The 27,801-nt window shown below is 48.6% G+C and overlaps 1 protein-coding gene across 6 annotated transcripts in view; it reads left to right on the forward strand.

Annotated features, from left to right (window-relative positions):
* Sh3pxd2a (SH3 and PX domains 2A) overlaps positions 1-27,801 on the forward strand; it is a 213,285-nt gene that overhangs the window by 39,547 nt on the left and 145,937 nt on the right. For 3 of the 6 annotated variants that reach the window (XM_074078377.1, XM_074078375.1, XM_074078376.1), the window contains exons 2-3: positions 5,736-5,816; positions 15,686-15,844. In XM_074078377.1, the coding sequence (XP_073934478.1) occupies positions 5,736-5,816; positions 15,686-15,844 (240 nt within the window). The remainder of the gene's footprint in view (positions 1-5,735; positions 5,817-15,685; positions 15,845-27,801) is intronic. The other 3 variants (XM_074078380.1, XM_074078378.1, XM_074078379.1) reach the window with 1 other exon arrangement.

Raw genomic sequence — 27,801 nt, forward strand, 5'->3', positions numbered from 1 at the left:
GTTTGTTGATACCATAGAAGATGGGCCTCAACTTCTTGGGGAAGAACTTGACACGATGATGAATATAGTAGGAAGGTGGAGCTATGACTGTGGCCGCAAAGGTAGAGTCCCTTTTATTGGCTGCTCAGTTGTGTTCATTTGACTTCTGGGGTCATAACCTTTAGCCTAATTAACCCCAAATGTTAGACATCTCTCCATGTAGACTCCAGAAGATCTGGGGACACTGAGAAGCTGGGTCCCAAGGAGATCCTATGACCTCCAGGACCCTAGAAAGCAGTGACAGCTCACCAGGGGAGCGAGGGGTCTCTTTGCATGGCTGTACCCCAAGGTGGGGTGCACAGTTTGGGAACTGGAGCACAGGTCAGATTTCACCTGTACTTGTCACCTTGATCAGGCAACCTTTGGGCAGTGAACAACTTGCCCAGCTGGATGCAGTGGCCCCAATCCTTACTCCAGCACCATGGTGGTGTGAGCAGGTGAAGGAAGATCGCCATTGAGTTTCCATTTGGCCTGGGGCCAAGGGCAGCCATCAGGACTCCAGGGACAATAAGGCCTTCCTGAGTAAATGGGACCTCAGTGCCACGGAGACACACCATTCCCTCCAAAGCAGCTATGCAGCTGTCCTAAGTCCCTGCCTCTTGTACTTTCTGTGAGCAAAAGCAGCACCAAGTACTCACCAGCATTCCTGATTAAATATGGGGTAGGTCTAGGCCTTCTGGGATTGGTTGGGTCATATATTTGTTCATTGGTCATAGCCCAGGTCCCTCTGTGGAGCTGGACTGGGCTTCGTCTGAGTGGCATCAGGTCATGTTCTTGTTCAAAGGAGTATGGTCAGTAGAGACAGAAGTTCCCACAAGGGAGACAAGTTTGGAAGGCCCAGACACGGCTGGTCCTCGGGTGCTAGTGGAGGAAGGCAGCCAGACACAGCCTCAGAATGGACAGCGGTTGGACTGAGGCGCTGGGCTGGGCGTCCAGTGAGGGCCCCCACACTTGTAACCTCCAGAGACGCTCTCTGCAGGAGAACGTGACAGTCTGGGTTGACCCAGGGGAAGCTAGAGACAGTTTCTGGTCTCTAGCGAGGCTGCATAGCTGCTCACCATCTGCCCAAAGCGGCCAGAGACAGGGAAATAGAACCCGTGTACTTTTAAGCTCCAGAAGAAGGGATACTCCACCTGGGAAACAACCTGAGTAATGTGTTTGGAAGCAGGACGTTTAATTCCAGCCCGCTCTTGAAACCCAGCTGCCGGGTAGTGTTATCTTGGCTGCTCCTGAGACCAGAGCGGGGTTAATCTGGCCCCTGACGCAGGCTCAGTAAACAGAGCTGGCTTTCTCGGGTGACCTCTGCCCTGTCTCCCTTCCCGACACCTGTTCTTTCTCTACAGTTTATCTCTAAAGTTTCCAGTGCCGGCAGGGCCAGCTCAGGGAGACCTGAGAAACTCTGGTGTCAAGACAGAGGGCTGGGAATGGGCTGGGCTGGAATTCTGTGTATACATCGCTCATCTGGAGCGATAATCTTGGATGTTCAAAGTTTGGAAGAAAGGAGAGAGCTCTCTGTCATGATGAGAGAATGGGGTCTGGAGACTGTCCTCTGGGCTTATCTCCAGGGAGGATTCTGACCACTTTCTTAGTCCAGGATTTGCAGTGTCCAAGGGTGGAGACCGTGAGCCTCTATGTAAGCCTGGGTGTGAGAGCCCATTCCCAGCCCCCATACCTGAGTTGTGCTCATGCCCACAGAGGGCACAGGAAGTGAGGTGCAAGCTGTGAGAAAAGCAATCCTTTGCCAAACAAGAAAGAAGTACTTTTGGGGGAAAATCCCAGCCATGTCCTGGCTAAGAGGCTGTGGCTGACAAGGGTTACATGGACAGCTATCTGTCACCACTTTCCACTGGCAAAATCTCTGGAGTCTATATTTTTAGTGTGGGTTCAGGTCAAGGGTTAACAGAGATGAGTCCCTGAAATTTTCAACTTTATTATATGAGGGGCGGTGCTGTTCTGGGCTTTGAACTCAGGACCTCCTGCTTGCTAGACAGACACTTTACCACTTGAGCCACACCCTCAGCCATTTTTGCTATAGTTATTTTTCAAATAGGGTCTCATGTTTTTATCCAGGTGGGCCTGCCAATGATCCTTCTGTTTATGCCTCTGGTGTTACTGGAATAACAGGTGTATGCTACCATGACCAGCTATTGGTTGAGATGGGGGGGGGGTCTCACTAACTTTTTGCCCAGGCTGTCCTCGAACCACAATCCTCCTGATCTTTGTCTCCCTAGGATCTCCTGAGTTTAGGTGTGAGCCACCTTGCCTGGCAATTTTCGATTATTTTAGAGTCAAGGGCAAAGGACTTTTTCAAGAAGAGACATAGTCTAGTGCCGTGCAGAATAGTCCTCGGCTGGGAGTTGGGAGGTCCAGGTTCTTGTCCCAGCTCTGCCACTAACAGTAGTGGCCTGGAAGCCTTGAAGGTGGTGACCCGTGTATAGAGGAGGAGTCTGAGAGCCTGAGAGGCTGGGCTGAGGCCCCACAGTCAATAAGGAAGGTGCTGGGAGTGAAACCAGTTGAAGCTGGCTTCAGAAAGTGCTCATCTGGCCATCCCTTTCCCTGACAAATCACCATCCTGGACTGTAGGTTCCTCACAGGCCATGTAGCCTGTGTGAGGCCCTGGGTTCAATACCAGCACAGAGGTAGGGTGGGAAAGAGGCCTCCCTGGATGGTTCCAGCTGCCAAGGTGGTGAGCCTGTGATTAATTCTCCTTGGAAGGGGAAGGGAAGCCCCTAATTACTACAGGGGATGAAGCATGGGTATTAGGCACCAGTTAAGCCCTCCTCTGGGCTCTGCTTGGTTGGCCCAGGAGAAAGACCACTGTCTAATGAGCTACAGGCGAGTTCGCATGGTCTCTAGGTGGACTGGGCCACTCAGGCCTCCTTGCAGTCAGCTAGCAGCACCTGGCGTGTGCACGCATCTGCTACCTGCCTAAGGATCCATGAGAAGGAGACAGGCAGGTGGAGGTGGGGAGGAGAGAGACAGAACTGAAGTCTGCAGGGGCAATGGGGTGAGTTCTGACCCCTGCGCAAATCCCAGCATCTCATGCCACTATTGTGCCTGAGGGCTTCTCTGGGGTTGGCTTGGTAGCATTCACGACCACTGGCTTCTGGCTGGGCCCCAGGTTCTGTCTCTGGTTGGTGCCAGGCTCTCGCAGTTGGCTTTATTCTGCCATGTTCCTCTAGGCTACTCCTTAAGCAAGGGTGTCCAGACTTTTCAGGCCACCTGAAGCTTAAGTTTAAAAGATGTCACTCAGTAAAGTTATTTGACTTAAATACTTATAGTCCTATATTTACATATAGGGTTAGTCCGGTGGCTGTGGTTTGAATGTCCCCTCCAAACTCATGTGGAAATTTAGTTGTTATAGTCTTAAGAGGTGGGACCTTTAAATGGTGATGCGGTCGTGAGGGCTCTGCCCTCCTGCCGTTGTCATGAGAGTGGGTTCCTGGTAAAAAGGATGAGTTTAGCCAGGTGTGGTGGCACACACCTGTAATCCCAGCACTTGAGAGGTACTGAGAAGGCCAGCCTGGGCTGCATAGTGAGACTCTGTCTCAAAAAAAAGGGATGAGTTTGGCATTTCCCCTCCGTCTCACTTCACATCCACCTGTGCCATGGCTGAGCCTCCCCAGGTGCCAACATCAGATCTTGAACTTCTCAGGCGCCAGGACCAAATAAACTTCTATTGTTTATAATTTACTTAGTCTCAGGTATTCTGTTACAATAGCAGAAAATGGACTTAGATATCCACTGTGGTCAAGAGCCTGGGGAGAGGACTCAGATTGGATTCAAGCCTTTTGCTCTATATTTTATTAGCTGTGTGACCTGCAGGCAAATTTCTTAGCTTCACTGAGCCTCACCTTCTTTCTGTACCGTATGAGGTACTCTCCATTGGGCTGATGATTAAATGAGGTAACACATGTAAATTCTTTATGCTTTTCTGGCATGCACCAATATTTAGTTACTGAAGCATTAGCTAACATTTAGTTATCCAAATGGTTTTACAATTTATTGTATTAGATATAAGTTTACATTTGATACAAAAAAAGCATATCCCTACTTATTTGCTATCTTTTGGGCGGAGTACTGGGGATGGAACCTAGGACCTCAGGCACTCTGGTCTGGGCAAGTGCTTTACTACTGAGCTACAAAACAAACCTGCATTTATTATAATAAGTTGGTAGTTTGTTTTAGGCTTGTGAGGGTGGGGTGACCTTTCACTTAATGTTCTTACTTACCAGGATCTCATGTTGTAAATCCCCCACCCCTCAGTGGCAGGGTAGTCTCGTGGCTTTGTGGTCCTCTTCTCAGCATGAGGTCCTCCCTACAGCGTGAGGCTGACTCTGTGACAGCAATGGAAGGAGAGGAGGAACCAGGTTCAGAGTGTATGTCCTTGGCTGTTAACTAAGGGCCATGAATCCTCAGCACGCTTGTGTGCGGGCCCTGACCCAGGCACCTGGGGAGCTGGCTGGTCCTATGTGGAGGTGTCTAAATGTTGCTCCTTTTTGCTGATGTTCTTCCCCCCACTGCCCCCAGGGCCCAGTCCCTGGCTCCTCTGTCTATGTTGTCCCCACTGGTGTATCTCCCCGGACTTTTTGGCACCAGAATCACAAGGCAGAGGTCTAGGAACTTGCATTATGCAGTTCTCTGGATAATTCTGATGGGCATCTGAGCATGGGTGCCCGAGCATGGGAGCCCTTCTGGGGACCTCTGCCTCTCTCCTGAGGTCTTACCTCTGCCTCCTTTAATGGTGTTCCTGGAGGCATCACTGCAGGCACCAGGGGGAGCTCAGCAGAATAGCCCCACAGCCATGGGAGAGGACCCATCTCTAACTCAGGCCTCTCCCAGGAGGAATCAGCAGGCCAGACTGTGTGGGGAGAGGACCCTCTCTCCCACAGTTCTCCTGGGCCAGGCACCCTTCTATAGTGACCTGAGGCAGCAGCCCTACAGAGCCAGCAGGGGCCTCAGAAACTGGGGTGACAGATGGCCCTGAAACACCTGCCTTGAGAGGACCCCAAAGTCAAAAGCTTTCATCTCCCATCTTCCATGCCAACATCTCTCCTGTGAATTTGCTTCTCATTTCAGAAGCCAGCTTGGTTGTTCAGTGGAGCAAAATGTTTCTGAAAACCTGCTCTGTGCTGGGCTCTTGTTAGGACTTGAGACAGGCCACATATCTCCAAAATGCTGTGTTATCCTGTGTTGTTCAGAGTGAGTTCTGAGGATGAAACACAGCAAAATATTCTGGTACAGATATCCACGTCCTCCAAACCCAGGTCTGCTTATGCAGAATTTCAGAGTGGATCCCAGCCACCTGCAATTTTGGAAGACCCCTCATGGAATCTCATTTATTCTAAAGTTGGAGAACAAATAGAAATTAGCTGCTTAATAATGCAGTGACCCCAATTTTATGTTCAGTGTATACAACATATGTAAAGAAAAGGAAGGAAATTAAAACCACTTGTTTTAATCCTATCCTCCTAGGCTAATCATCCTTAGCATTGTGTCAAATGCCCCTCTAGATGTGTGTGTGTGTGTTTAGACATATATTGTGGTATCCTCATGGTACATGACACTGGGGACAGATGAGATGAGAGAAAGAATGGCCCTGACCACCTTACCTGCAGTCATGGGAAGGATTCCTGGCATAGCTTGAAGCCCAGCCTTGGTCACCTGCTTACCTGCTCTTACCTCTTTTCCTACAGGTATACATTATCAACGTGACCTGGTCTGACTCTACATCCCAGACCATCTACCGGAGGTACAGCAAGTTCTTTGACCTGCAGGTGAGTTGGCCGAAACTCAGATGGTGGCCTGATTTCTGGTGCGCTAGCCTGTCTCATGTCCTCATTCTTCAGAGAATCCCCATTGGAGCTGGCTGGATCTGACTGTAGCTAGGCACAGAGGGACAGACACGGGAAGCCTGATATTAGGGCTGGTCTGGTCTCCATCTTGAACATTGCACACAGACACTTGGGGCTTTGTTGGCTTCCTCAGATGGTCTTAACAGTCATGCTTTGTCACTCTCCTTTGCCTGAGGGATAGGAAGCCATGGTGAAGAGGCGGGAGGACGCCTGTGGTGCTTGTGTGCCTGAGCAGACACGTCTATAAACATCCAAGATGAGACATCATTGCAGGCAAAGAAAAGCAAACATGCAGAGAAGGCCGAAACAGAAAATAAGCAATTTCTTGAACTACAGACACAAACTGGGCATACCACTATGTCTGTCTAACCAAACAAGGCACTTACCACCCAGTCTGTACATGTGGATGGTAGGTGAGTGTCTCTAATTGGCATAGGCATGTTCCCACAGGGAGATGGTAGTATGGATCCCATGGTTACTATTACAGACACTCTCTTGATGCCAACTAATTTAGTTAGGGTTCTTTTGGTAACAAATGACAGTTTTACACTCATGTGGACTTAGACAAAAATATACCAGGAAAGCTTATACAATTGACTAGATAATGAGAAGGGTGGTAAGGCAGTAGGTTTCAGGCACAGCTGAAACCAGGATCAGCTTTCTGCATCTCTCTGGCACTGTCCTAGGATTCTGTTATCTTACATACCAAGGAACTTGGCTGTTAACAACTCTGGGATTTTATATTTGTGGCTTCCAGCTCCAAATAGGCTCTCTCCTAGTTCCAAATTGACAAATCCCAAGGAAGACTCTGATTGGCCTGACTTGGGTGAGCTGCCCTCTGTGGGTCAATCAGAATGGCTAAGGGTGGAGGGTCATGTAGCATAAACATGGCCACTGTGGGCCTACCCCTGCATGTCAGAGACAAGTACTAGAAAAGGGAGAATCACTGGGCAACAACCCTTCCTCTACCTGGAAGGGAAAGCTGAAAAATTATAGATTCTTCTTAGGATATGAGCCTGGTTTGGGCCCTCAAAAAACACAAAGAAGAAACACCACTCTGGCCCTCACAACCAGGGTTCATGCCTTCCTTTGCAGGCCTTTGGTAGCAGGTTGTCTTGCAGAGAGACAGGCCTACATCTTTGCCCCCTAAAACCTGGTTTTTTCTCATTATCCTCAATGCTGTAGTCATGAGACAAGCCAAAAGGGAGCCCTCTTTCCATATTGCAGATCCTCTCTTAATTCAACAACATGGGATTGAATATTCCATTGTAAATAGGACTGAAAGCCATTCCTTACTCTGTTGCCTTCTTCCTCTTCCCTCTCAATTCCTGTCCAGTCTCCTTGGGTCCTCCAGCAGAAACTGGGGGGATTTGTCAATACCCCATCAATGAGTACAGTGTGCTAGACAGGAAATGATAACTCAGTTAGGGAGAAGAAACTGTGAAAGGGCTCATTGATGAGCTGGAGGGGCTGGAAGCCAGGGAAACTTCCAAATCAGAACTTCTGTTCTGGTCCCCCACCCCCTCCCAAGTCACAGAATCTCACAAGAAAGGAATGCAGCTTCCCCACCTCTCCCTTGCCCCGAGGGCTCATTTCCTGCATGTCATGTCAGGAAGAGACACAGATATGCTGGTCCCTAGTCTTGGAACAGCCATGACTACTGGCTTGTCCACACAGGACATCCTCAGTCCAAACGCGTGTTCTGCATCTGCAGATTCAACCAACTGTGTTTGAAAATATTTAAAGAAATGTTTCCACTGTACTGAAATATATATAGGCTCTTTTCATTATCATTATTCCCTAAATAATACAGTATAGCAGTTATTTGCATAGCATTTGCATTGTATTAGGGTTGTAAGTAATCTCACGAAGATTTAAAGTATACGGGAGGATTGCATAGGTTACACGCAAATACTGTGCCATTTTATGTAAGGGATTTGAGCATCTGCAGATTTTGGTATTTGTGGGGTGAGGGTGAGGGGGTTTCTGGGACCATAAACACTGAAGGACAACTGTCTATGAAGCAGGAGAGGATTTAGGAGGGTCCTTTGGAATTTAGCCTTTGAGCCAGGTGTAGCGTCTTTGTGAACCCACTTACATGCCTTGATAGCCGCTAGTGGCATTCATTTTCCCGGCATCTTTTCTTTTGTTTTCATGACTGTCTTATTTGTGAAGGTGGCTGGTTTTAATATGGTAGACCCCATGGGGGAAGAACAAATGGAATTGCTAACTCTGTCTCTGATCAGAACTCAGCTTTTAAAGAGAGTGACTTAGAGCTTAGGCAGTGGAGATTTGTTTCCTGGAACTGGTTCCTGGCTTGTTACTGTGAAACTCCAGACAGGGTCCTTAACTGCTCCAGGTCCATCTATAGAATGAAGATGTAGATGGCACCCACCTGGTTGGGTTGTTATTAGGACTGGATGAGCTAATCCACACTTTTCCTGATGCTTGGTTGTCTAGTGAGTTAGCAGCCGATGAGGACATTAGGCCACAGGGTTGAAAGGGCCTGGGTGCTTAGACCTATCTCGTGGGGTGCTTCCCTCTACTGATGAGGCGCTCTGTGCCTGACCCTGTGCCCACATATTCAGAAGTGTGCAGCCCGTGTCTCCCCTCTGCAGTGGACCTCTGGGCAGCATAGGGAGTAAAGGTGCTGGATTATGAATTGCACATTTAAATGCTTGGGCACTATTTGGGATTTATACGTGGCATTCAGAGAGTGGCAGGGAGCTTGAACACCCCTTGGATGGACCCCAGGGCCCTTCTGCCATTGGTTGCTCAGGCCCCAGGGTGGGTATCCCTGTACATTCCCTCTTATTTCTTCCTTTTCAAATGGTAACCTGACCCATGAGGAGCCTTGGGTTCCCACATGTCTTATGTAAATTTAAGGTAATGTATCTCTGTAATCACGTGGAAGATGACACTACGTGATCCTCACCTGCTGTGAGTGGAGGGCCATGGGGTCCATGCAAATGCGGTCCCATTTGGAATAGCACATGTTCCTTACACTTCTCCCTTGGGGGACCAGCGGGGAGATGCATGACCATGTTCTGACGTTTGTGCCCCACAACAGCCATGAAGCCAGGAAGCATGTTAATCGGGAGCTCTGGAACAGATCCAAACAGAACCCTAGACTCAGCTTTTCCATTTCTCTCCACCACAGCATCCACATCTGCACAGCTCCTTCCTGGCACTTAGATGAAGCAGGCCAACTCTGTGTGTTGTCATTTTCAAAACTCTGCCAGGACCTGAGTACCCTGAATATGGAGTGCCAAGGAAACCCCTGGGCATAGCCAAACTCAGGCATGCTGCAGGCAAAAGGGAGGCAAGAGCCGAGGGCTTGCACTCAGAAAAGGGCTGGTACCCCCTTTGAGGTGACCATGGCATTAAGGAGCCCCCTACATGGTATGTAGAACTCTGTGTGCTTTGGAGAATTCTTCACAGGTTATGGAGGAAGTCCCAGGGCCAGGGGATAGAAGGTCGAGAATTCACAGATGGCTGCACTTATCTGAAGCCTGGCAAGGGCTGTTGGGCCATGCAGAGCGGATCCATGTATCTCGCTCTCCTCTCTGCCCCACCCTGCCACCCACAGTTCTCCCTCACCAGTAACCTGCTGCTGTGACACCCTGGATAGGATTGCCAGTTCAGTGGAGATATCCAATTAAACGGAATTTCAGATAAACCACAAATCTTTTTTTTAGAATAAGTATATCTCAATATTGCAGCAAGTAAGTAGTTCATTCTCCATGTAAAATTCAGATTTTACTGCATGTCCTGAAGTTTCATTGGCTGAGTCTGGCAGCCCTCCCAGCTGAGTGGGAGTGGAGTGGAAAGTGCAGTAATCTAGCCAGCTCAGGTAAGAAGTGGCAGAAGGTGTTTGTACTTTGCAGGGCAAAGTGGCACAAACTGTGGAACACGGTTGAGAAGAAGGTTTTGACCTCCTAGGAGTCTGTATCTAGTGGAGCAAGGGACTGAGGGGGACGGGCTGCTGAGACAGAGTCTCACGATGTAGTCCAGGCTGGACTCAGTCTCCTCAGCGCTGGAATTTCAGATGTGCGTTACCATGCCCAGCTGAGAAAAGAGTTTTAAGCAATTAAGTCCATTATAGTTGAGATAAATACTAGATGGAGGTACAACCAGCATGCTGTGGGGAGAAGAGGAAGGAAAGTACATTCTTCTTGGGAGGGAGAGGAAGAGGTTGACCACACACCCTTACCCCGGTTTGAGGGGATTTGGTCATTTTTTGAGACTCATAGTTTTGGGGGTGATGTGTGTTTCTGATTTGATGGTTAGTTGCTCATTCATTTATTCCCGTTTCCTCCCTCCATCTCACCCATCCATAGTGCCTTTTACATCCTGAGTAGTATGCCAGGCTCTGGGAACACATTGATGAGCAAAGTCACACCTGGGTCCTGCTTCCATGGGACTTGCAGCCCAGTGGGGGAAAAAGATTCTGTTTTAAAAAGGCAAAAGATAAATTATACTCCAGTTGCACAAAGAAAGGGCTGTAGGCTTATTACAGAGGAGCCTTTCTTAGCGATCAGAGCAAGCTTCCTTGAAGTACAGGTGAATGCGGTGCTAATTTGCCTTCTAAGGTCAGGGATTCTTTTGAACTTCTAACGAAAGCAAAAGACTGTCCAGACAAATGCACGGATGCACATGTGCTGTCTGGGAACCCCGAGGTATGGAGGCTTCAGGCTTGTGCTGAACACTGCTGTAGCATGGCTATGTAGTGGGCAAATGTAGGATATCTTGTCATCATACAAAGTTCTGTTGGACTGTTGTCCTACAGACAACAGGCTTGATCACACAGGCAACAGGCTTGATCTCGCTTTATGCCCCTCCAAGAGTGCACTGCCACCCTCCCAGCCCCTCCCCCAACCCCCCTGAAATATTCCAGGGCTGCAGCAAGAAGAGGGAGCCTGTATCCCCACAGTACCTGTCCCACTGATAGAAGCATTTCCATTGAACAACCATTCCAAACACCTCTTGGGAAACCAGGTCAGGCTCCAGAGAGGACTTTAAGAGCATTTCAGATGTCAAGTTGAGAACAGGAAGAGGTGAGGCTCAGGTTTCTTTAAAAATAACTCACCTCTGACCCCTGTGAGACTAGGTAAGGGACTTGTCCCACAGGTGGCTGATCAGGACAGGGTCTAATGCCAAGGCCTGTTTGGTTATAAAGGGCCTGGCCTGCCGCTAAAGGGAGAAGTAGGAGGATGAGGTCACAGATGCCCTTGTAAGTTGCCTTCCCAGCAGCAGCTGGGCCGCATTTCCCTCTCTGACAATTTCCTTGCATAGGTCCTTCATTTTAAGTGCCTCCCCTATGACCTGGTCCCACCAAGGAAGGACCGGAAGGCTCTCTGAAGCCCTGGCTTTGTCGGGGGTGGTTTCACGACCTGACCTGTGAGGTGCTGGGCCGCAGGAATTTCTCTGCAAACATTGGCTCATGCGGCACTGCTAGTTCTTCAGTCTGAACCCTGGCCAGCAAGTGCACTGAGTTAATATTTGATCGAAGCCCAGAGAGGCCCGTTAGCTTCCCTGTACCACTTGGAAGACATTTGAGAGAGCTGTTCACGTCCACTCATTTGCTCTGAGGGACTTAACTTCTTTTGAAGAGCTTTTATCTCTCTTCCTTATTCATCTGTCCAGACTCTACCCACGTACCCAGCCCAGGGTCATACTCACTTTCCAGCTCTTGAATAGCCTTGCTAATTATGGGTGAGCAAAGCTGTAATCCCTGGGTCATTAAAACTCAGCCTTGGAATGAATGCATGTGAGGGTGTAGTGTGTTACGACGTAATTCATGGAGATTTATGGAGTACCGCATTTTTAGAATTAGAAGAGCTCTTAGTCTAAGTCCTTCACTTTGCAAGTAAAGGACTGTGTCACTGGGGGCATCATTCAAGTGGTAGAGCACCTACCTAGTAAGTGCAAGACCCTGAGTTCAAATCCCGGTACCACCAAAAAAAGGGAACTGTGTTAATTGTTCATGAAATTTATATGATCTTTAATTTGGTTTAATGTCCAGAGTGGAACTCAACTGAGGTTAAACTAGGTGGGGTCCTGAAATGTGCCGGGAATCAATCCTAGAGCAGGAAAGCAGATGGGCAGCTCTATCCTGCAGGTGTTCTGCCTTTTAATAGCTCTGGGAACTTGAGATGGCTGACCCTAGAAGAGAGGCAAGGGGATAAAAGCCTGGAGGTAACTTGCCACGTTCCAAGAATAACTTTGTGCCAAGGATTTCATGGAGTTTCAGCCCCCTTCATGCTGGCATGATAGATCCAGCCCTGGCAGTGAGGTCAGCTCTGGGCCATTGTGATTGCTTATACACCCTGGACAGAGAACGCTGGCCTTAACTAAGGTCAGTCATAGTCCCTGAAAGGCACGGGAAACAAGTTAAGTGGTAGTCCATAGGGGGTTGCTAAGTAAATGGTGGTGTGGGCATGCCACTTTGTGCAACAGTAAAAGCAAACGAGATTGCTCGCCATTCCTTGGATGGACTGCCTTGGATGGAAGGCCAAGAAATGCCAGTGAAACTGTTTCTAAACAGTGTTTACAGTATGAGAGCAATTACACAAACCACCACAACAAGAAACTGTGTCTTCTGCCAGCACATATACAGCATGTGCTTGTTAGTATTTTTAAAAGATCTAGAAGGATGCACTCCAGATTGGTAATAGAGTTACGTCTAGGTGGGGGTTAGAGACATCAATAGCAGGGAGAGGCTTGATCAAAGGGGAAATTTAAGCTCGCCTGTAATGTTATACTTTTTTTTAAAAAAAGAGGAGTTCACTCCTCTTTGTAACATTCATATTTAATAATTATTTAGTATGGGGACAGTAGGGAAAGTGAGGAATCTAAAATGAAATGTCTCTCTTGCTCATTATAGTAAAATAGGACAGAAAACACAGGTTTTAAAAAATAGACATCACGAACATTTCTAGCTGGGCATGGTGACACATGCCGCAATCCCAGTTACTCAGGAGGCAGAGGCAGGAGGCTCTCAGGTTCAAGGCCAGCCCAGGCAAAGTTAGTGAGACCCTATCTCAAAAACAAAATAAAGCCGCAAAGCTGGGGGCTTAGCTCAAGTGGTGGTAAAGTGCTTGCCTTGTGCTAGCATGCACAGGGGCTCAAGCCTCGGTACTAAAAACCAAAACCAAAAACTCTGTATCTAGCAAGAGAAAGGTAATGACAATAATTGTTAAAATCACGTTACCTCATTTTTTTCTGGACCCATCATTCTAGATCATTTCTGTGGACTGTCACTGGTTAGATCTCATTACAGGGACCTGTCCAAATTATTTTGTCAAACTGGAACCTTGTATTCAAATATTGCCTAAAATCCTGGCCCTACATATTAAAGCAAGAAAGCCCTTTGGTGGCAACTCTTGAGTTCTGAGAGTGAGTCACATGGTGATGGAGCACAGATCAGCTCCAACTCTTTGACTGTATGAGTTATTTAACCTCTCTGTGCCTCAGTTTTCTCATCCTTATAATGGGGTCAATAAAAATATCTGCCTCATAGGATAATAAAAAGAATGAAATGAGATGATTCATTTAAAGTGACTGGTGCAGAGATACTAGACAGTTCTACCCTCAGAAATTTCACTAAGAGTGGAAATAGCTGGACGTTCCCAACTCCATCTGGAGACAGAGGTTTCTGCCTTTCCTATTGACAAAGACTTCACTTTTATCACATGACTCCTCCAGGGCTGCCTCCAGGCTGGAGAGGCAGAGGGAAGTGCTCAGGGCTTTTAGATAAATGCTTTTCACCTCCAAAGTGTAACTGCCAACCCAGCAAAAGAGGCATCTTTCAGATTCCTGATGGAACACCAAGATATTCTGGGGAGCTATGTGGAGGCCTCCCTTGGCTCCTGAGAATTCTGTCACTGGCTGCCCTCCCTCCCCGCTGGGAGCTGGCTCTTGCTTTAGCCGCCCCCTTTTCCTCTCACCCCTGGGACCCAAGGGTGAACTCCAGCTCTTTCCTGCATTGTTGCCCATGCCCTGTCCTGCCCAAGGGAATGATGGAAGGGAGGGCCTAGGTGAGCTGGTCCCGGAAGTAGATCTGTATGGGAAGGCAGCTCACCACTGAGTTTGCATCCTGGAGTTATCTGGTTGTTGGGTTGCAGACCTTGGGAAGAATTGAGTTCATTTTCTCCCCAGCGAGCATATGGAGTTTACAACTTGTGCAGTTTCAAATGTCAAGGGTTTCAGAAGACCCTTGTGCAGGTGAGGCCTCTCAGGTCCAGAGCGACACAGGACTCACTCGGAACAGATGGAGAGAGGTTGAGGGAGGGGGTGAGGCAGAAGGGACAAGTATCAGGAGAGTTCTTGCATGCACATCTGTGCATAAAAGGAAATAAGACCCAGAGGGATGATCTTGGGCTCTAAGACCCCTGTGCTGGGGGGAGGAACTTTCCAGCAGAGCCTCTGGGTACAGAGAGCACAGAGGAGATTGTCTGACTCTCTGAGCAGCCTAGAGTTGTGGGGTTCTTCCCATACTGCAGGTGTGTGTAGAAATCAGGCTTTTGCATACAGACCTGTGAGCTTCCTTGTTCAGTACCTGTCTACAATTGATCTAAGCCCTGCCTCCTGAGCCCAGGAAGTCCAGCCTGATCCTGCGTCTAGTGGACGTAAGGCCATGTCAGATCAGCTTCCTGGGTGTGTGCTGGGAAGTCAGAAGCCATCCCACCTTTTGTTGTCCCTTTGGTCCCTTTCGGGGGTCAGGCTGAGATTTTTGCACCATGGGGAAGCTTCTTCGTGGACTGGGGAAATTCATAAGAGAAGCTGAAGTGTCCTCCAGGTGTTTGTTAGTTCTAAACTTCTGGGTGAAATCTTCTGCATGTGAGCACTGGGGTGGGAAGTGCTTGTGCCCCAGTCCTGCAGGGCTGAGAAAATGTCTCTCTTGGAAGAAATCAGCTATGTGCAAATATCACAATATGAAAGTCACATGCTTTTCACAAAACTGCTCTTAAACGTGTCTACTGGGGAACAGGATAGAATTATGAGTTTTACAACCACAGGCCCTTAGAGATCATTTACCAGGATAACAAGTATCTGGTGCCATTGTCGCCATGTTCCAACACTTTCACAACAGACATCATCCATTGATGTGCCATGGCAGACATAGTTAATCAATTATGAGTGCAGACTTGATCTCAGACGCTTTCTAAGAAACAAAACCAGATATCTACAGGGATTCACTATCAGCTGGCGATGTCTCTGAGAGGAAACTGACTGGCTTCCCTCTGCTGTAGCTCCTTTCCCTTATTTGATAGATAACCCCAGAGTAGAAGTGACTTGTCCAAACTCATGGGGCCAGCAAGTGACTGCAGAATTGGAACTCAGGTGCTCCACCCTCTGGTTCATGCCAATGGTGATTGTAGCCCCAACCCAGAAGGTTTTTTATTATGGGCAAGGAGGGCAGGAACTCCTGCTGCATCACTGGGAATTCCTGGTGGAGGGCTGGGAACCATCCCCTGACCCTGGAGAGAAGTTGCCTGTGCAGCTAGCTCCCGGAAAGCTCCCTGCAGCTCCCTCACAGCCTCTGCTACTGCCCGGAACTCAGTCCATACTGCCTGCCCACTACCTCCGCCTCCCTCTTGCTGAACAATAAACCCCAGCTCTGCCAGGGGCAGCATCTGAGTCAGTGCACACCACCTGTGACAGCTCAGAGCTGTACACCTTGTTCTCCCAGTGTAAGGTGTCATGCCAGGGTGTGTTTGGGTGTCACGTCAGGAAGGTCTTGGAATGCAGTTTCTGCCTCAGCCACCTCCCTCCTCCTTTGGTCCTAGGCCCAAAGGGCCAACCTAGGAAACTCAGCTGTGTCCCCACTGGGCCCCCATCTACCTGTCTTTGGAGAACCAACAGGAAACTTGGCTGAGCAGTGTGTAGGGAGACTGTCCCCTCCAAACTGGAGAATGAAGGGAAAGAAGATCTTTGGTGGTGGCCAGGTGAGTGTTTTCTTTTCTTTCCTTTCTCTCTCTCTCTCTCTTTCTCTCTCCTCTGAAATTTCAGCTGTAATCAAGTCATTTCCTTCCTGCCAGAGGGAGTCATCTCCAGAGGAGTGCCAGTAAGTGCCTGGCATCATGCTTGGTGCTGAGGACCCCAAGGGAAAGAGCCAGGCTGACAGCCCTGGCCTGTGTGGGAACTGCCAGCTGGGAATGAACCAGCTCAGAGTAGAATGGGTGTTCCCAGATGAGGATCCCTGGTGTAGACCTCCCCCATGGGGCCTTTGTGCTGTGGCATCCCATCCATCTTGTGCAGGCAGCTCCTAGTCAGCTCCTAGTCCAGGGCCTGGAGGTCTTGACATCCTGTTCTTCCCACTTCCCCAATGGCAACAGTTGGTTTTTCTTTGATTCTTGGGGAACTAGGCTGTGTAGGGACAGCCGGGTGGATTATGGAGTCAGAGTTGTGGGCTTTTCTAAGGTAAGACGGTTTGTTCATCCCTCTGGGGGGCCTTCTGCCACCAGTGTGACTGGGAAACATGGACTGGACCTCAGCTCCCAGGTACTTTTAGGGTCTTCATCGCGGGGTCTCAGAGATGCTTGTTCAGATCAGACCATTGTAGGGATTGTTGGAGAACTGCAGCTGCTTCTTTTATGGCCTCAGCTGAGCCGGAGCCAGGGAAAAAAAGAAGACTTGAGATCTCCCACGCAGACCTCTACAGTTGGATGACGTTAGGCTCTCCGAAAGGGCCTGCCCAATTCCTTGTGCCAGATCCCCAACGTCCTGAATGGAAGAGTATCTGAAGTGACAGAAGCTCAGGCAGTGTCATCAGAAAGATTTACTTGGGTTTAGACCTTGGCACCACTTTTTACCAGCAGTGTGACCCTGCAATTACCTAACCTCCAGGAGTCCCCACTGTCTCATCAGCAAAATGGCTACCACTGCAGAACCTGCCTTGGAGAGTGACTGTGAGACTTTCAGGAGACAAAGCACAGGAAACCTTCACCTCTGTGCCTGGAGCAGCCAGAAAGCATTGCTATTGTGGGGTCGTGTGTGTGATCTCTGGACCATCTGGAGAAGGAAATAGTTCCAGGTTCCCCATGTGAAGTGTCTGCCCAGCCACAAAAGGGTCTTGAGTACCTCCTCAGTGTAGTAATAAATGAATGTTCTGGGGTTGGCCAGGAGACAGGCCTCAAACAAGCTAGGGCTTGGCTCCATCTGCTAACTAGGAAACCTTTATCTGGTGCCCGGCAGAACAAAGTGGCCAGTTCATCCTCACTGGAGTTCTGAGCTCAGTGCTGGCTGGAAAGCTGGAGAAGAGGCTAAGCCTGGGCAGTGGGGAGAGCCCTGAGGCTAAATGGACCACATTCAGATATACTTTAAAAAAAAAAAAAAAACCCCAAACAGGAAGCATGCAGCTGTCTGGACTGATGGGGAGATGTTTGCAGAGGTAGCTCAGCATGTGTCAATATGGCCATTCTTCTCACTGTGTCTCCTGAAGACATCTTTGTGAAGGCTGGCCTGTCTCTCTCCTCAAGGAGATAGCTGTGTTTTGTCCTGAGATTCTCAGGATCTCAGGAGGAATCCCCAGGGGTAGGGTAGAGGGAACCCCTCTGTGTGTGGGTGCACGCATGGGATGCCCAGCCTTCCCTCCATCCCACAGAGCAGTGGGGATGGGACCAAGGCAAAGAGACTTGGCCAAAGTGCCAAAGTTTTAAGAAAATCCTGTGGAGGACCCAAACATGCAGATTCCATCCACTGTGTTATCTGTTTTGGGTGCATATTGGGAAAAGACTACTATCCTCCCACTCCCCATGGGACTCCATGATGGCCAACTTTGGCTCCTCCTGCCCCAGAGGAGAGGGACTACTCCTTGTCTTTCTTTGCCATGCTGTGCCCAGGTCCTTGTGAGTGCAGGGGGGCTAACAGTGGCCTGTCCTCCTCCTTCCCCTTTTCTGGCCAGCCAGAGTCCCCCAGCTGTCATGTGTCTGTTCCATTGACTAGTCCCTTCCCACCCCATGCTAGCTGTTCCTCTAGGGCTACGCCTCCTCCATTGCTGTGCCTCCTAGAAATAGCCCAGCAAAGAGATGGCTCTTGTATAGTCAATCTGGCCTCAGAATACCTAGCAGCTATCAGCCATCTGGGTCAAGTAGCTTCTGAAACAAGTTGGGCAGGGCTTTGCCTTTCTGACTGTCTCCTCCAAGTGAGTGGCAGCTTTCCCTGGTTCCTGCCTTTGCCATCGACCACAGGGGGATGGGAGAGTAAGCACCGGACCACATCTGTTGAGTAGCTGCAAGGGGCAAGTCACTGTGATGGGGAGGGGCTGCGGGGGCAGAAACAGAGTCTGAGTTGACTTATAGGTGGATTTTCAGTCTCACTCGAGCTGCATGGTGAGATGATGCTGTCTCAAAAAAAAAACCACGTTTTCAGTCCTTCAGAAAATAATATAAAATAATTTATTACATATTTATTACATAATAATATGTAATAAATTGCCACACCTGCTTCAGATATCGTTTGGGTGCTGATGGAGGTGTCTGCTGAATGCTAAAGTCCCTGCCTTCTGTCTTTGCACGGAGGGGGGTGTGGTGCTGGGAGTTTCTACTGAGCAGGTGTACTTTGAGGTGGGTCTAGGGAAGGGCTGGGCTCTGGAGTCCAGGTGGGGAACTCCGCTTGAGTGAAAGAGGGGAGGCAGGACTGCCTTGTGCCTGCTCTGAGATCAAGGTCCCTGAGGCAATGGGCATGAGGCCTGGAGCCAGGCCTGTTTCCAGGTGCCCAGCAATCCTGGAGCAGCTGAGCCTTCTGTACTTCCACCTCCTTCCGCACTTCATCCTAGGAGGGCACCTTCCCCCATCATTGGGTCAGCTGCAGGGCAGGGAGGCCACCTGGGGGACTGACCTGCAGCTGGGCTCCAGGGTGGGCTGGAAGACACCCATCTCTGCGTGGGAATTTTTCCTGTGGTATATCCCAGATCCCTGGCAGGAGTCATGTTTCCTCCGGGAGCCTGCAGCCAAGTTGGGAAGGCGTGGCCAGCAGGTGGCTTGCCTCATTGCGTGGGCTACTTTACAAGGCTTCCCCTGGCAACTCTGCCCTAGTTTTATTTTCACTGTGGCATTTCTCCTTTTCCATTTGGGCTCCACCTTGTCGTCCCCTTCCTCCATTGCAAAGAGACACTGGGAAGCCCTTGGCTGAAGGAGATTCCAGAGAGAAGTGACAGAAGACTTCTGTGGGCTAAATGATGATGAATAATTAGCCTCAGTGGTACTTTTGAAGTCATCAGACCAGTTCCCAGGCTTTCAGCGACAGCTGTTAGCAGCACCTCGTTGCCAAAGGGGATTCAAGCCCAGTTGGGACCACCATAAATGTACCCAGTCCTGTTTAGTCTCCAACCCAAGTCAGCTCCTCTTCTCAGAGCTCCCTCAAAACAAGTCCAGAGCTGCAGGGCTCACACCTTGCCCAGCCTGGCACCTCCTGCCTGGGCAACTTAGGTGCCTCCCCAGGGACCTCCCCACTCTCGCTTACACTTCGTCTATAATCCAGACTTCCTGCCAATCAAAGTGATCCTTTTCAAATACAGGTCAGATCATACCATACCCTGCCCACTTATAACAGCTCTCTTTACAGCCTCTGTCCCCAGGCCCTGTGTGATCAGCCCCGTTTGCCCTTCCTGATTCAACTCCCTTGGCTTGCTCTGTACTTGCTTAGCTCTGTTCCTGGGACACCAACCACAGTGCCGCCTCAGGGCTTTTGCTATTGCTGTCCCTTCTTCCCCGGGACTCCTTTTCCCCAGATCTGCAAGCAGCTGACTCCTGGGCACTCAGACTTCAGCTCATGTGGCACCTTTCAATGACACCTTTCTTGATCACATCCTCAGACACCCTCCGCCTCTTGTCTTCAAGTCACTTGTCAGTTTGTCATCTTATCAGTCATTTATTAACTTGTTTGCTGTGGCTTCCCCATCTTCTCCCTACAATGTGAGCTTTCGTACAGGGTCCTGCCTGCTGCATAGATTCTGTTTTCTGGTGCCTGCCACACGGTGGGTGCTAGAGAAGTCTTTGTTGAATGAATAATGAATGCTGGTGAGCTAGCATGGAGTATAAGGGATGGTGAGAAGTCTGCACCTCCCTCCCACACTACAAAGGCAAGTTTTGCTTAGCTCCTTCCTGCTCCTCCCTGGTTGCCCGGCTTTGGTATGGAGTTTTATTTGTTAAAGATCAGATGGAGTCATTGTGGCAAAGAACAGTGGGGGCTTATCAAACTTCTCGGGCTCACCAGCTACTTAGCGCTCTTGTCAAAATACACATTCTGATGCCAAAGGGGGCTTAGGGTTTTGCATTTCCACCAAACTCTCAGCTGATGTCTATACTGCTGGTCTCAGGATTGCACCTTGAATAGTGAAGGTATAGAATAGATTATGGGAAAGATAAAATGGAAGTCACTCTTTTTTTGTGCATGTGGAGATTTGCCATCCTCCACCTCCCGAGCTGGGATTACAGGCATATACCACTGTGCCTGGCTTCTCTATTCATTTCTTTTTCTTCCTTCTATCCAAGTGTGATCTTTGGACCATATGGGCATTTGACCTGATGAATTTGGGCTCTGTATGAGGAATACAGTTCCATCCACCCCAGAAGCTGCCCATGGGCGGCACAGGTTTGTTTGGAGAAGTGGTGAGCCTGAATGGTCATGTGTTGGGTGTTGACACCAGTGTGAGGAAGAGGCTCCTCCCTACAATTCAACTTTGTGTCTCTGTGTGCTTTCTGCAAATTTGTGGGACCAGGATGTCAAGTTGTGGCTCATTCACCTATGACCTTTTGAAGGTCATCTGGCACAGTGACCCCACTCTCCTCAGCCCTCTGGGAGCTGGGCATTCTGCATACTGTTTGTGGATTTGGTAGAGAAGGCTGGCAGGAACTGGGGAGAGTTGGTTTGCCTTGTGCAAAAAGTTCAGTCCTGTAGGGAATGCCCGGACCGGTTCATCCGGATCTAAGAGTAGCATTCTGAGGAGGGCTCTATATTTTGTTTTGTCTTCCTTCTTTGAATTTGGTTCAGGAGACCTTGATTGAACTGCTTTGCATTAGTCAGGACAAACTGCTGTATAACAAACTTTCAGTGGCTTAACACAAGAAATGTTTGTTTTCTGCTCACATCCCAGACCAAAATAAGTCACTGTAGGGCTTGGCCCCAGTCAACCACTCAGAGGTTCAGATGCTCCCACCCGATGACCCCATCCTGTAAGGATTTTTGTACCCAGCTGGCAGTGGAGAAGAGAATGGAGATTTTATAGGTTGTGCCTGGGGAGGTGGACCTCACCCCTGCTTAGAAGTTCAGAGGAGTAGGGATTCAGTCACATGACTGTGACTCCCAGAAACATAGGTTGGGAAGTGTGGACTAAGGGTGTCCAGCTGTATGTCAGACACCGTGGCGGACAGGGGGACTATCAAGGCACAGCTATTTCTCCTAAGGCTTTTGCAGGGAGACAGACACACGAACAAAACACTGTTAACACAGGCCAGTAAACACAGTTCTAGAAGCGTGGCCAGTCTGCAGAAGCTGTGTAGTAGAGAGAGGTACAGGCCAGCATGTCATGCCAAGGAGACCCACAGTGTGAGAGACATGTGAGGATGGCAGGACATGTGGTTGGATAGGCCAGTCAGGACAGGGGTCATGAACAGGTTCCTGTCCTGTAAGCAGCAGAGAGGCCACGAAGGCTGTGGGTAAAGCCAGAGATGAACCGTCATGGGGAAGCGAGTTGCAGCAACCTTAGGTACTGCTGTGTACTTGGGGCTCTCCTTATGGGGACTGACAAAGTCATACTTGGGATTGGTCCTTTAGGCTGTGAAGTTTCTAACAGGAAAGGAAAGGATGGGGGATGGGAAGTGTCCTTTCCAAGTCACTTGGGCTGGCTGTGCTCCTGGCCAGAACTCTTGGGGCTTTGCTAGGGGTACCTGGCAGCACAGGTCTCGATGGTGACTTCTAGGTAGACACACCTAGCTCTCTTTGGGGACACACCTAGACCCCTTTCTGGTTCTAGAACAGGCCAGTGGCTACTGTTTGCTGGGAAGGCTGGAGCTGGTGACCCACAGTTGCGGGGCCACTTTCTACCTGAGAAAAAGTGAGGTCTTGGGCAGTAAGGGCTTCATGCCACCAGGGCAGGGCCAAGGGAAGAACTGGACTCTGCCCACTCTACCTTGCCTTCTCTTTAGCCTGTTCTTTTGTTTTACCTTTTGCACAAGACTTGGTATGGGGGGTGGGAGGGAGGCTTTAAATCCTGGAAGTATCTTGACCCATTTAGAATAGGGAAAAAATGGGGACTAGAGTCCATGGACACAGGAAGGAGAAAGGTGAGGATGCTGGGTTGTCATTCAGCATCCCACTCAGCCTCTCGCAATCACAAGGGTAAGTCAGGGCCCAGTCCTGGAACCCCATTTCCTTGAGAATTTCAGCCTAGGCCTGGACCACTGAGTGTCTGCCTTCACCCCGTCTCTGCCTAAACATCCTGGTTCTTTGTCTGAAACTTTGGGCTGCATTTTATCCCATGATGGCAAGGGTACTTTGGGGACCACAATTCTGGGGCATTTGGAGGATGAGAAGAATCAAGTAAAACCAGTGCTGGAACTCAGGAGGTGGAGGTAGGAGGATCTTGAGTTCAAGGCCAGTTTGGGCTACAAAGTGAGACCCTGTCTCAAGGAAGAAACAAAACAAACAAACAAAAAAACCTAGGGCTTGGGGATGTGGTTAGACTGGATGGAAAGAAGGTTCCATTCTGTTCTCCTCTTCCCTCTTCCCCATTCTTCAGTGCCTTCCTCTTATTTTGGATGTCCTTGGAGGCTTGCATGGGAAAGGGAAGTATTGGCAGCTTTGAAAGTAGTTTAGGAGCATTGGGAGTAGTCTCTGGCAAGGTTAGGGTTTAGCTAGAGACCCCCAGAAAGAAGTGGTGACCACAGCCAGGACCCTGCCAGAAAACATCCCCATTCAGGCAGACCTCATTCTCAGAGGGGGCGTGTCACCGCCCACACTCTGGCCTGGCACCAGGATTTCTCTGGCCATCTGTCCTCCACACAGATGTCTCTTCCACCACTCTCCAGCCTATGTACTGGCCAGATGTGTGTGTCTTTGTAGAATTCCACTTTTACAGCATCCTCCAGGGGCTCCTTTGGCCAAAGCAGGAAGTATAAGTTTCTCCTCTCAGACTCAGATGGTTCCTGCAGCCCTGTCCCCACCCCACCCAAGTCCCTCCTGCCCTGAGCACCTCCCTGCGGGTGAAGGGAAGGGGAACCAGCAAGCAATGAGGCAGCTCACTGGGAAGCTGGGAAGAGATGGGGACATAGTTCCAAGTCTGTGGTGAGAAACCTCACCTCAGGTTGCGTGCATGTCTTAGAAAGTGCTGCCCACTCTCTGTGGCTCATTGATAGCTGAGTTCAGACCTCTGACCCGGCTCCCCTGGCCACTAACTTTCAAGGTGGTCAGCTACCCTGGCATCGTGCCCTTCCATCTTGGCCAAAAGGAACTAAAATTGCACGAGCATTGTCCTGTTGGGACAAAACTTGACAGATGGGCTGTGGAGTTATAGCCATTCACAGTGAGGGATACATGGGCCTAGCTGATAGCCCTGAGCAGCTTCCCCAAAGCAGAAAGGCTGTAGGACTTGAAGTCTCTTCGTCTTGAAAGTGGGTGTCCACTTTGTCAGGCGCTGACAGTAAGCCACACCCACCTATTCACCTGTGCTAGCTCATTTAATCCATACACCACCACTGTTTTTACTTACACTCACTTTACCAATCACAAGTTCAATGACTTAGTCATGGTCAGACAGCAAAGGAACAAGGTGGAATTCTGACTTCAGAGCTCGAGCATTCCACGGCTGACTAGGATACTAAGAAAGCAGTGCTAAGACAGGTGACTAATTCTGATGGTTTCTTCTGTGCCTGGCATGTGTTACAGCTTGTTCTATATACGTTTTCCACCTCTCAACCTCACCTCAGTTTCCAGAGAAGGGAAAATCAGATCTGACCCCATTTTATAGACGAGTACACTGAGGCTCAAAGAATTAAGTAGGAATAATTGTGCCTGGCATTTGACAGCACTTTCTTGAATGTTGCCCAGAGAGGCCAAGCTGCTTGCCTCAGTTGCTCAGCAAGTCCTTGGCAGGCTGGAACCGGAGCCCTTTTCTCTTGATTCCAACCCAGTGTTCTTTCTCCTGCACAAAGGCCTTGGGTCAGCTGGAGGGATACATGGAACGAGCTCACTGGGGTAAGTTTGGGGCACCTTCCAAGCATCAGAAAGAGGATTCCCTGGGCTGGAGGGACTCTGGGATCATACTGCCAGCACATCTTTGATTTCTTACCTCGGTGGCATCTCACTGCAGGTGTCAGGCTTTCGGCCCAGGCTGTACTATGTTAAATGTCAAACATATCCTGGCCAGCCCCAAGAGCCCAGCAAGCTGCTAGAAAAGCCAGGGGCCTCCTCCCCAAGCCTGGCCCACGCACACCAGCTAGGCAACTCCCCTGGGGCCTCTGGACACTCACAGCCAGGCAGGGTTTAGCCAAGACACCTCCTACCATCTGTCCCTCAGACTCCCTGCTGCCTCCCTGGTCTCAGGATTGGGACTTCCTCAGCATTTCCCCTGAGGAAGGGGATACAGCCTGGTGTCACAAGTGTGATGCTGACAGATGTGACAATAATAGCCAACACATATGAAGCACTGAGTGGCAGGCTGTGTACGAAGTGCTTTACACACGCTCTCTCACTTAATCTTCTCACCCATTCTACTACTTAGATTCTGTCATTGTACCCATTTGACAGATGTGGAAACTGATTTGTCAAATCTGGCCAGCTCTGCACCGTTTATTCTTCTTCACATTTTCTGAAATGTTACCCAACATCACTATGAATTTAGGAAGAGCCTTTTGGTAGAGTATGGACAAAATGTTACCTTTTAGAAGTTATATATTATTTTAACATGTTAGTGATAGGGATTGAAGTTTTATGTGCCTCCCCCCAATCCTGTCCCCCACCCATTCATATTGAAGCCTAAGCCCTTGGACCTCAGGATGTGACTATATTTGGAAATAGAATTATCCAGAGGTAATTAGTTGAGATGAGATCATCCTGGAGTAGGATAGGCCCCTGGCTGATGTCTCTGTTAAGAGCGGACATTTGGACATCAGGAGGATACCATGTGAAGATGGATGCAGAGATCCTTCCTCACAGCTTGCTCTCTAGTTTCTAGTCTCTAGAACTGTGAGACAATAAGCCTGTGTTATTTAAATACTTACTTTGTGGTACTTTATTATGGTGGCCCTGGGAAAATAATACATTAGAACACATGCATCCCGATTCACGTAAGAATTGAAGACAGGACGGGTCCATAAGCCGAGGAGTACAGGTGACCTCTAGCAGCTAATAAAGTCAAGGCAGTGGCTCCTTGCCTGGAACATCAGGAAGAAGGCAGCTCTGCACCCCTAACCCATAGCAGTTCAGCGAGTGTTACCAGTCAGCAGTGCTCTGTAGCATTTCACCTGCCAATCCCCACCCGGAGACCTCAGCTGCACTTAGTTCTGTCCTCCAGCTGACTTCTGGAAATGACTTGTCTCTATTGCTTCACATTTCTGGTCCTGCTCCAAGGATGCCCCTGTGGAGCACATCAGGCATCTGCCCTTACCAGCATTGGTGCCAACTGTGCCATCATCCCCAAATCACTGGAATAAATGATCAGGGGCCTCCACCATGGATCCCTCTACTTTTTCTGACACATAGTGGCACTCCAAGGAATTCATGAGCAAGTCCACTGTATCTAGTCTGTCTGCTTCCTACAGCAGTCCTGACATTCCAGCTGCCAAGCCTTTGCACTTGCATTCTCCCCAGTGGGCTTCCTGCCTTCCTTTTCTCCAGCTACCCTTACTCAGGCCCACCTAATTCCTGTCTTCTCCTCTGAAAAAATATATAAGATATGAAATTTGCCATTTAACCTCTTTAAAGTGTACAGTTCTGTGGCATTGAGCATAAGGCCTCATGTCTTATACCTTCTAGGGCTTATTTCTTTTTAACGAGAGTATAAGAATCCTTCAAGGTCCAAAGAGGTACGTCTCTTGAGAATTCTCTTTGATTTTGTACATAACTTTACAATGGTTGTGAAGAGTAACATAACTTTATATTGGTTGTGAACAGTGACAGTTTCACTTCTTTCTTTGTATCATTTATGCCTCTTGTCTCCTTGCATGTGTGTTAATTAGAACATAACAAACATAAGTGAAAGATGTTCTGAATGAGCTGAAAGAAGAGCTACACAAATGGAAAGCTTTACCATGTTCATGGATTGGAATTCTCAGTATTGTTAAGATAGCTATTCTCTCTAAATTGATCAATAAAAAAATGCCATCCTAATTAAAAAAAAAATCCCAGGTGACTTTTATTTTATAGAAATTAACCAATTCTAAAATGAGTGAAAATTTGAAAGATAAGGAATGATCAAAATGATTTTGAAAAAGGTAAAGGTTGAGCCAGGCACAATGGCACAGGCTATAATCCCAGCTATTCAGGCAGTAGAGGCAGGTCGGTAGTTCGTGGCTAGCTGGGACAACATTATGGAGACCCCCTCTCAAAATCAAAATCAAAACAAACAACAAAGAGTGTGTGTGGCTCCAGTGGTAGAGCACTGGCCTAACGAGTTCAGGGCCCTGGGTTCAATCCTCAGCACCATTAAAAAAAGAAGGGAGAGGATATAAGGATGTGCATTGAAAGCTGTTGAAAAATGGGGGGTGGGAGGTAAAGGGGTAAGGGAGAGTAATGGAAGGGGTTGAATGGACCAAAGTAAAGCTCACCCACCATGGGCATACACTGAGATACCCTTTTGAATGTCAACTTAAATATTAATAATGAAAACCAGGACTGTAAAATAGGCACAGTGTGTGCAGTGGGGGGGATGGTACTAGTGGGAGAGGAAGGTGAGGGAAGGAGATTAAGGTGATGATATAGGTTATATGGACTTCACATACCTATATGAAACAGAACTAAAAACCCCTGGCAATTGCTTTAAGTGGGCTGAGGGGGAGACAATGGGGACAATGTAAATAATGTACAATATAAATCTAATCAGGATTATTACTACAAATCCCACCCCCATATAATGAATATATCCTAATAAAAATTTTATTAAGAAATAAACACAATATTTGTCAGGCTGCTACTGGCATAGCATGCATACTGTTTTACAGTAAACTTTTTAACACAAGTAGAAACAACACACTGTAACTAAATAAAGTATACTATAGTAAATGCAGAAAAAAAAAGGAGAAGGAAGAAGGAGGAGAAGGAGGAGGAAGAAGAGGATGACTGACTGGGCATGGTGGTTCACACCTATAATCCCAGCACTTATGAGGTAGAGGCAGGAAGATCCCAAGTTTGAGGCCAGCCTGGAGTATGTATGAAGACTCTGTAGGAAGGATAGTGTTGGTATCAGGACCAGCAATGGGTCAACATAGAGTTCAGAATAGATCCTCGCATGTAGAGACAAGGGAGTTAAGGAAATGCAATGGGGAAAGGGTAGTCTTTTCAGCACTGTTCTGGAGTGATACGAGAGCTCAGCCAAAAAACACCCGTGTATTGAGGTTTGATGTTTGATTTAATTTGGACAGAGAATTCTGCTGAACTCCCCTTCCCCTAAAAGTAAGGAGGATTTGCTAATAATTACATCAGAGGTACTGTCCAGTCCCTGCAATCTATTGCTTATATATCTTCATGTCAAATTTGTCTTGACAAGGGTGGCGAGACTATTCAAGGGCAAAGGATGCTTTCTCGTGGGCAATGTGGTGAACTTGTACAAAAGAGCCAATCACAAGAGATTTTGAAATAGAGACTTAGGGAATCCAAACCTGAGATGCTGCTTGGGTGCAAAGAAAGGAGGTGTGACCTTCAGCTGGAACAGTCATAGGGTGGGGGGTGGGGGGGGACTTCTCATAGT

The sequence above is a fragment of the Castor canadensis genome, chromosome 7 (assembly GCF_047511655.1).
Source record: "Castor canadensis chromosome 7, mCasCan1.hap1v2, whole genome shotgun sequence".
Lineage (NCBI taxonomy): Eukaryota > Metazoa > Chordata > Mammalia > Rodentia > Castoridae > Castor > Castor canadensis.